Consider the following 9,804-nt stretch of genomic DNA (forward strand, 5'->3'; position numbering starts at 1 on the left):
ATGGCGGAACGAAAGAGACTCGTTGTTGTCGGCCTGGGAATGGTCGGCATCGCCTTCATGTGAGTCCTGCGATACATCAAATGGTGCGATCCGACTGACTAACTGTTCCAAGTGAGAAGATGCTAAAGTTGGACGCCCGCGCAAACGAGTACAGCATCACGGTGCTTGGAGAGGAACCTCACCTTGCATACAACCGCGTTGGCCTAACAAGCTTCTTTGACCACCGAAAAGTCGAGAATCTCTACCTCAACCCAGAAGAATGGGTATGTGCACGCACCCATTCATCGACTCGCTACTCTTTGCTGATTCCTTGACCAGTACCACAGCACGCCTCAGGGCTCTTTCGGGTATCACGTCAACACCAGAGTCACTGAAATTGACTCCCAAACCAAAAAGGTGACCTGCTCGAATGGAGAGGTCGTACCGTACGACATTCTAGTCATCGCCACCGGCTCAGATGCCGTTCTTCCCAAGCACACACCCGGGCACGACGCAACAGGCGTATTCGTTTACCGGACGATTGACGACCTCATCAACCTCATCGCCTTCGCCGCCCAAAGGAAAGGAACCGTGGGAGCGGTTGTCGGTGGTGGTCTCCTCGGTTTGGAGGCGGCCAAGGCGATGATGGACTTGGACTGCTTCGACAAGGTAAAACTGATTGAGAGGAATCGGTGGGTGCTGAGCCGGCAATTAGACAATGACGCGGGGTCCATGGTCGTGGATCAGGTCAGGGACCTCGGCCTCGACGTGCTCCTCAGCAAGCGCGTGGGCAAGATTGAGGTGACGAGCGACAACCACGTCCGGGGCGTGATCTTCGAAGACGGCGAGCGTATGGACTGCTCCACGATATGTTTCGCCATTGGTGTCCGGCCACGAGACGACCTAGCGCGGAGAGCAGGCATCAAATGCGCTGACCGTGGTGGCGGTATCGTTGTTGGAGACGACTTGAGCACCAGCGCACCAGATATCTACGCTATTGGGGAGTGTGCAAGCTGGCAAAGTCAGACCTTCGGCCTGATCGCTCCCGGAGTCGAAATGGCAGACGTCCTTTCGTTCAATCTCACACAAGCCAAGCTGCACCAGCCCCGGTTATTCAAGAGACCCGACCTCAGCACAAAATTGAAGCTCTTGGGTGTTGATGTTGCTAGCTTTGGCGACTTCTTCGCCGACCGAGATGGCCCGCAATATTTGCCTCCAAAGGTGGCCAGGAAGGCGAAAAAGGAAGACGAGCAAAGCACTATCAAGACCTTGACAAACGGCCTACCACCGGCCCCTGTCAAGGCACTCACATATCGCGATCCGTTCCAGAATGTGTACAAAAAGTACATCTTCACTGAGGACGGCAAGTACCTTCTGGGTGGCATGATGATCGGCGACACGAAAGACTACATCAAGTTAGTACCCATGGTCAAGAACATGAAGGAGTTGGACGTGCCGCCCAGTCAGCTCATCCTTGGTGCCAAAAAGGAGGGCGAAGACGACGGCGACGACTTGACGGACGACACTCAGATCTGCTCATGTCATAATGTGACCAAAGGCGATGTGGTCAATAACGTCAAGGATGGTACCTGCAAGACGCTCGGCGAAGTCAAGGCGTGCACCAAAGCCGGCACCGGCTGCGGTGGCTGCATGCCCCTCGTGACGACAATCTTCAACAAGACCATGTTGTCCATGGGTAACGAGGTCAAGAACTACCTGTGCGCCCACTTCAACTACTCCCGCGCCGACCTGTACAACATCATCCTCGTCAAGAAGCTGCAGACTTTTGAGGACGTCATGCGCGAGGCTGGTAACGACCGGACCTCACTCGGCTGCGAGGCCTGCAAACCTACCATGGGCAGCATCTTTGCCTCATTATGGAACCGTCACGTCATGGACAAGCCCATGCACGGTCTCCAGGAGACTAACGACCGCTTCCTCGGCAACATCCAGCGCAACGGCACGTACAGCGTGGTCCCGCGCGTGTCGGCGGGCGAGATTACGCCCGACAAGCTCATCGCCATCGGGAACGTGGCATCCAAGTACAAGCTGTACACGAAAATCACTGGCGGACAGCGCATCGACATGTTTGGTGCCAAAAAGCAGGACCTCTTGGATATCTGGCGGATGCTGGTCGAAGCCGGTATGGAATCCGGCCACGCGTACGCAAAGTCGCTGCGGACGGTCAAGAGCTGCGTGGGCACGACGTGGTGTCGATACGGCGTCGGCGACAGCGTGGGCATGGCGGTGCGGTTGGAGGAGCGGTACAAGAGCATTCGCGCGCCGCACAAAATCAAGGGCGGCGTCAGCGGGTGCGTCCGCGAGTGCGCCGAAGCGCAAAACAAAGAGTACGTTACCTGTAGAATCCTGGAATATGGAAACCACTAACATCGTCTCCCCAGCTTCGGCCTCATCGCCACGGACAAGGGCTTCAACATCTTCGTGGCCGGCAACGGCGGCGCCAAGCCGAAGCACTCTGAGCTGCTGGCCAAGGACGTCCCGCCCACCGAGGTCATTCCCATCATCGACCGCTACCTCATGTTCTACATCCGCACCGCCGACAGACTCCAGCGCACGGCGCGCTGGCTCGAGAACCTCCCCGGCGGCATCAAGTACCTCCAGCAAGTCGTACTGGAGGACAAGCTCGGCATCTGCGCCTCGCTCGAGGCCCAGATGCAGGAGCTCGTTGACAGCTTCTTTGACGAGTGGGCCGAGGCCATCAAGAACCCGGCCATTGCCGCGAAATTCAAGCAATTTGACAACACGGAGGAGACGGTCGAGAACATGGAGGTCGAGCTTGACCGCGACCAGCCAAGGCCGGTGTACTGGGCGCCCGAGTCCGCAAAGGAGGACTTCAAGGGGTTGAAGGAGAGGTGGAGCAGTACGACTTGGCAGCCCATGTTGCCGGCGAGTCACTTTTTCGGCGCGGACGAGACGCCGAATGGTATCTCAGCGACGGTGAAGCGCGGGGATACGCAGCTCGCCGTGTGGCGGGTTCGGGGCCGGTATTATGCTACGCAGCAGATGTGTCCTCACAAGAGGCAGTTTGTGCTGTCGGACGGGCTCATCGGCGAGGAGCCCGGCGCCGGCGCCGACGGAGACAAGTGCGAGGATGCGAAGAAGCCTGAGTCTGGGTGTAACGGCGGTCACAATACCGATACCAATGGTAGCGGTGACGGCAACGAGACGAAGCGGCCGGCGCCGTGGGTCTCTTGCCCGTACCACAAGCGCAACTTTGACCTCGCGGACGGGAGCTGCAAGAACGACGACGAGGTGAGCATCGCGACGTTCGCAGTGGAGGAGCGTGCTGGCGACGGGATGGTGTACATCAAACTGCCCCCTGTCGAGGAGCTCGACGCGGCGCTGGGCACGAAGAAGTGGATGGTGAAGAAGGGGGAGGCCGGGGCGGCGCCGTTTGAGGCGCTGGATAAGAAGATCCGGTTCAAGGGACACCGGGCCAAGAGGCCTGGTGTCAGGCCGATGGGGGCTTTGGGGATGGAGAAGGCGAGGGCGATGGTTGTTGGTGGTGGTGGGGGGTGTGGGAGTGCGCCGGATTGGTGATGGAGTGTTTGGATAGAAGGATGGGAGTTGATATATTGGTTGATCAAGGTATACAGGTTAGCAAATATGAGCGATGCTGGTTTTGAAGACATACAGTGCTGTTGATCAAGATGCTTTAGTTACTGCTTTATGGGTTGTATATTACTACCTTAGCCGTACTTTAACTAAGCAGAATACCGTGAATCGATTTGGATCTCTTGATTAAAACCTCTACTGATTCACATGAACATTATGTGCCACTTTCAAAGTCGCTGCGTCTCATAGTCAAGACCGAGCGACCTGGCGACAGGGGCTATATGAGAAGATCCCAGGGAGTGTAGAGTCTTTCAAATCAACCAACCGCATGCCTCCTCAACTGCGGACTGCGGCTTAGGCAGCAGCGGTGTGGGGCGTGGAAATACATCAGAATCACGCTGCTACAGGCTCGGTTGGCTGACAGCGGTATATGAGTCTATTGCTGAATACCGTTCATCCGTGAAAGCACAAGTCCTGAACGGTCATCCAGCAGTTCCCGGCTGACCTGGTAATCAACGTATTCGCTCACGGATACGTTGATGCGAGCACGTGCTGGTACAGAGAGTCTGGAGTCAAGGGATCACATGTGAAGGGGAAACAAAGAGAAAGATGCGGATTGCTCAGTGGTCAGAGAGAAGATATAGGGCTCGCTCAGAGACCCCAACTCAACTGTCTCTTTGTACTTTAGGACACAAAGATGGCTTTCGTGAGCGATTGATGCGGCGAAGATGACCGTCTTATAGGTACTCACTATCACAGAGGCATCAGGATGAGCACTATCGGCGTCACACTCACCTAAACTGTGAGACTTCAGCACAACATTCCCTGTCGAGGCGTGAAATTGTTCTGATATGCAGTGAGAAAAAACCGATGACTTGTTAGGAAGGAGCCATACAGTCAACTGCTCCGTAAAGTCACCCACTGGGTTCTCTATATAGGGTACCTAATTGCTTCATCTGTCACCATCGGATGAGGAGATGCCTTGGCGCAATAGTTGGGACTGCCCACTCCCGACCTCAACGCTAGGTAATTGACCCCGGTGCTTTTTGTTTTGGAAGGTCTCGAGTTCGAATCCCCCTAGTAGAAGCTTTTTTGTTGGGCTGTATTGTATGTAGTGCGCATGGGGTTGGATGCGGTTTGCTGACCTCGTGGAGATAAGGTACGCGGCTTTCATATAGCTGCAAAAGAGAGTTTTGGAATGATTCAGACCAAGTTACATTCAGGTTCTTGGAGGAGTCAGCAAATGCCCGGAGCTATCAGCCTTATAGCGAAATGTTCAGATTGCGTTCGAGCCTTTGAGTGTATTAAACCTCCGCGGCTGTACGGCAGCGCGGCACTCGTCGAGGAAGCCTCGGATTCGCATTAGTGAGACCGCATTCGTATCTCCCGCTGCTTCAGCGGTCCCACCCGCGGTTCCCCTACAGTCTTAGCGTGACGACTAGCGGTTTGATCTGCAAGAGATTCCCCAGCAGCAGCAGCAGCAGCCCGGCAGTGCTTGGTCAGGTTCCTCGTTTACCTCAACGGGGGCCCTCGTAATTGACTTACGAAATCTCCCCGTATTCGGCATGTACCGGCCCTTATTGGATAACAAACTTCGTAGCCAGTGCACTTTGGTGCGTTCGCATTCTCTTTTTCTTTTCATTGTCCTCCCTCATTTCTCTCCCGAGTCCTAACCCTTTTCCAACATTTCACCTGTCCCCCGCCCCTTCTTACGAATCCGAACCCGCTTCAACACTGGACTTCCACTCCCACGGAATCCACGGTGTCTCTGTCACTCCCCCAAGAGAATCCAACCAACGGTGAACCTGAACATACCCCTTGTTCACCCTTGCCCGTGCCGGCATCATCGCGCGCGCCGGCCATGGAGAAGCGTACAAGACGCCTAGGACACAAGAAATCGAGGAACGGATGCCAGCGCTGTAAAGCACGTCGTGTCAAGGTACGATAAGGTCCCTCTGGTGTGTGTGTGTGCTCAACACAACTCTGTTATTGCTCTATGTATTAGCCAAAAAACTCATGTCTTATTTGTGTGTGTGTCTCGTGTAGTGTGACGAGGAACGGCCGTGTCAGAAGTGTGTTGCCCATGGGGCACACTGCAGTCTCCTCGATCGTCCCGCATCGGTAACGGCCCCTCTCACGCCACCCGCCGCAGCCAAGCTTGCCCAGCATGAACAGCGATACGCGCCTATTCAGCAGGCCGCGCCGGCGGTGACGGCCTCGTCAAGCTCGTCCTCGAAGCAGTCAAGTCATGGCATGCAAGAAGCGGCGAGTGAAGCAGGTCTCACCCCCAACACTGCAGGTATGATATGATCAAAACCCAATCTCACATCACAGATCCTTGGCATCAACCTCTTCGGACTCAACAATTAACCTCGTCTCCTCAGTGAGCAGCACTTCTCCCTATCCTGGGGGTGAAGCGGCGCCAGACCCGCGCAACCCCGCCACGGATCCCTGGGATCTCTCGGAGGATTGGCTACAGAGTTTACGCCTGATGCACCACTACAGCACCAGTACCCGGCACGTCCTGCCAAAGGATGCCTGTACCGAAGAGCTCTGGAAGACGGCTATACCCGAGATGGCCTGCTCTCACGTATGTCAGAACCTTAGCCCGACAGGCCAACTATGCTTCCATTCCACACACCCCTTCTACTATCATGAAGACATAGTGGGCAGAATGGAAAGAGGAGAGATTTGCGAACTAGTTCGTCTAACACGACCATAGAAATTCTTAATGCACGGCCTGTTGGCCTTGTCCGCCCTCCACTACGCCCATGTCCACCCGCAACAGCGGAAAAAGTACGACATCATCTCGGTGAACCACCAGAATGAAGCCCTGCGCTTCTTCGCCCTCCGTTTAAACGACATCAACAAGGACAACTGCGAGGCCTACTTCTTCCTCGCGACGCTCATCTTCATCGTCAGCATCTGCTCCGTCGCACATAGCGAGAGCTTCGGTAGGTCCATCGCCCTCAGCGACGTCTCGCAATCCTTCTCTCTCCTCCACGGCGTAAAGGGCATCCTCGACTTCCAGCCCATAGAAGCCTGGAGGCAGCGCGGGGGTCCCCTCGATGGCCTGCTGCGCCCACCCGTACTAACGCAGGGCGGTTGGGTGTCGACGTCGGTGTTCCAGAAGCGCCTCGATGTCATCACCTCGCTGGCGAGAGAGGTGCCCGCGTCCTTCACCGACGTCATCAATCCGCAGTCCGTATGCGTGCTGGCGCTGGAAGGCTTGCGGAGGGCGCACCAGATGAGCAGGGGCGAGGGGGAAAAGCCCGGCGGGGTGTGGGGGTGGTCAGCTACCCTGCCCGCCATGTTTATCGACATGGTGGCCAGCGGGCACCCTACGGCGCTCGTCATCCTGGCGCACTATGCCGCTTTGGCAAAGCCGTGTGAGAAGGCCGACTGGCTTTGTGACGGGTGGAGTGGCGCGGTGATGCGCTTGATTGAGAGGACGTTGGAGGATGAGTGGAAGCCGTGGATCGAGTGGCCGAAGCGCAGCGTCTTTGAGAGGATTGACGTTGATGATATGGAAGTTTGAATTGATACCCCCATTGTTGATATCTCGTCTATAAAAAATCCCAAGAAAACGAATATCAAAAAGTAGCCGATTCCAGAAGCATCATAAAGATCATCGGCACTATGTACATTGGATGCTGCCAAATACTAGATGACTTTTCTGTCAAGGAGTCCCGAGGACGCGGGCAGGGTGGTCCATGGCCTCAAAAGTAAATCGCTCGTTACTCCGCACTCTTCTCGGGTGAAAGCAACGTTTTGTTGCAAAAACTTCATTCCCCTCAAATCTCGTATCCGTATCCGTATCACAACTTCCGCTTCCATGATGCCATTTACAGCTTTCTGATCATGATTGTCTTTTTGGGATCTGGAACAGTCTAGAAGTCTACGTCAGCATCGCTCATCCCATTTGGCAGGGCATTCATATCCCCCCAGATCGAGGCTCAGAAAAAGGGGGAAAAAAAGAACTCAAAACTCACAGAAGCGCCAAAAGCCAAATTCTCATATCTCTCCGTCACCCCCTCGGGCAACTTGATCTCGTAATTGCAAATGATATTCGCCATAATCATCTTGATCTCGTTCACCGCGAAGAACCGTCCGGGGCACGCGTGTTTGCCGTAGCCGAACGTCAGGTGCGTGGTGCCGACGCTGACGAACTGGGCCTGCATGACGACCTCTGCCGCCTTGGTGCCCGAGGTGGCTAGCTCTTTTGCCTCGCGGAGCTTGTAGAAGCGTAGGGGGTCGAACACCTCCGGGTCCGGGAAGATTTCGGGATCGTTGTTCATGCCGCCTGCGGGGACCTCGATGAACATTCCTTCGGGGATGGTTTGGCCGTTGGGGAGGGTCACGTTTTTGAGGACTTTGCGGGTGAAGGATGCTAATGGTGGAAAAAGGGGAACGTGTTAGTTTTGGGAAACCGGACGGAGAAAGCCAGGTGTATGGTTTCTAAGGTGTGATACGTCGAAACATACCTGCTGAAATCGGGTTGACGCGCATCACCTCCTTCAGGAAACTATCCAGCTTCTTCATATTCTGCAGGGCGCTGCTAGAGAAGTTCCCACCAGACTCAGCAAGAGCCGCCTGAATATCGTCCCGGAGCAAGGAATTGATCTCAGGCTTCGCCGCGAGCCAGTAAATCGCATTCAGCGTCGTCATGGACGTCGTGTGAATCGCAGCAAAGCTGACCCCCAGCTGCGCCATCGCCATCTCGCGATCGCTCAGCTCGCCAAACTTGGGCTGCGCGTTGAGGAGCCACTGCAGCATGTCGTCCGGCTCGCGGTAATCGTCCCTCTTCGCCGCTTCCTTGCGGGCCGTCACGATGGGGCGGAAGACGGCCTCGGCGTCGGCGATGCGCTTGTAGAGCTTCTTGGTGGTGGGCAGCCAGGAGGCGACAAAGGGGCGGAGGAAGGAGGGGACGAAGGCGATGACGTGGACTGCGGTCATGAGGTCTACGGTGTAGGAGATTGAGGCGTCGAGGTAGCGTTCGTCGCGGCAGAGCTCGGAGCCGATGAAGACACGGCCCGAGACCATCGCGATGATGCGGAGGAGTTTGGCGTTGATGTTGATTTCGGTCCAGGCGGGGGATTGGGGGAGTTCGAGGCGCATTGAGTCGATGACTTCGTCTGAGATGCCTTCGTTGAGGCGGGCTGTTTTTGAGGGGGGATGTTAGCTGGGGGGAGGGGGTCCTGCGGGGGGAGAAGGTCCTTGATATTGGGTGGATTAGGGGGTTTACGAACGTAGAGCTGGGGTTAACGAGGCTCTGACGGCGTGGATGATGATGGGCATGTCGTTTGAGATTTGGGTGTATTTGACTTGCATGGACTTTGGCCAAGTCAGCTTTCTGGAGTATTGTAAGATCTAGGGGTGGGCTCTTCGGTACCTCGTCAATGGCCTTGGTGAAGCTGATGACATCGTCGGGGACCTTCTTCAACTCGGGGAGGTACTTGGGAGGCACGCAAATGGTATCCTTCTCTAAGGCGTGTAAGTCAACGTGAGTCCGTCGTTAACAATAATCTTGACCTATTTCTGCAATACTCACTCTTGGACGTTGTGATGCGGAAAATGCTGTCCTTGAACTGCTTGTACCCGTCCGCGTACATCTGCGGTCCCTTGCCCGCCAGAAACGCTTTCCTGCGCGCCCATTTTCCGCCCTGGCCCACGACGGGAACATGGGCCACGGGGTCGACCTTGAACCAGCTCTGCGCGAGGAGTGCGAAGACGATGAAGACGAGGCCGGCTGTCGCTGCTGGCCAGTGTTGAGGGTCGAACGTAGTGCCTGCAGCGGCGACAGGGTCGGTTGCGTTTGCCATGTTTTGTGTGGCGAGGGTGGGCCTTTCGAGTTACGAGTAGGTAGGTAGTGGGAGGGAGACTAGTTGTGAGGGCCTGAGAGTACGGACGAACTTGGATGATGATGAAGGGTGTCTAGTCTTTATGTAGTCGTCTCATCGTCGACCACACACCTATGCACCTCCACACACGACGGTGCAACGGTGCGTATGGGTTCGCATAGGAAACCGGTAAGTAGGCCATGTTGTTGCTTGTCCATCGCTAGCCTAGCCCCTGGCTCGGGGTCCAGCGCGACTATGACGCTTAGGGAGGGAGACGAGTTGTATGCTAAAATCACCTCCCACATAAGCGTAATTCTTGCTTCTCTGATTAGAGACTACGGTGCCAGGGCTCCACACTGATGGAGCTTGGTAGACGGTAACACTCGCGTAGGATATGCCTAGCTGCCGC

The 9,804-nt window shown here is 55.7% G+C and overlaps 3 protein-coding genes across 3 annotated transcripts; 2 read left to right on the forward strand and 1 right to left on the reverse strand.

The window, feature by feature from the left end:
• On the forward strand, positions 1–3,540 carry CABS01_10011 (nitrite reductase; the record flags this gene model as incomplete). Its single annotated transcript, XM_060543367.1, has 4 exons — positions 1–59; positions 113–263; positions 319–2,327; positions 2,382–3,540. 4 exons carry the CDS (start codon positions 1–3, stop codon positions 3,538–3,540), a joined length of 3,378 nt encoding a protein of 1,125 aa, XP_060399548.1.
• Positions 3,541–5,416: 1,876 nt separating this feature from the next.
• CABS01_10012 (fungal Zn binuclear cluster domain-containing protein) lies at positions 5,417–7,093 on the forward strand (the record flags this gene model as incomplete). Its single annotated transcript, XM_060543368.1, has 4 exons — positions 5,417–5,494; positions 5,602–5,854; positions 5,940–6,145; positions 6,278–7,093. 4 exons carry the CDS (start codon positions 5,417–5,419, stop codon positions 7,091–7,093), a joined length of 1,353 nt encoding a protein of 450 aa, XP_060399549.1.
• A 307-nt stretch (positions 7,094–7,400) lies between these two features.
• On the reverse strand, positions 7,401–9,377 carry CABS01_10013 (cytochrome P450; the record flags this gene model as incomplete). The annotated part of the gene is made up of 6 exons (XM_060543369.1): positions 7,401–7,445; positions 7,548–7,945; positions 8,040–8,714; positions 8,805–8,889; positions 8,948–9,039; positions 9,107–9,377. 6 exons carry the CDS (start codon positions 9,375–9,377, stop codon positions 7,401–7,403), a joined length of 1,566 nt encoding a protein of 521 aa, XP_060399550.1.
• Between the last annotated feature and the right edge of the window lie 427 nt (positions 9,378–9,804).

The sequence above is a fragment of the Colletotrichum abscissum genome, assembly GCF_030869225.1.
Source record: "Colletotrichum abscissum strain IMI 504890 chromosome Unknown Scaffold_25.1, whole genome shotgun sequence".
Taxonomy (NCBI): Eukaryota; Fungi; Ascomycota; class Sordariomycetes; order Glomerellales; family Glomerellaceae; genus Colletotrichum; species Colletotrichum abscissum.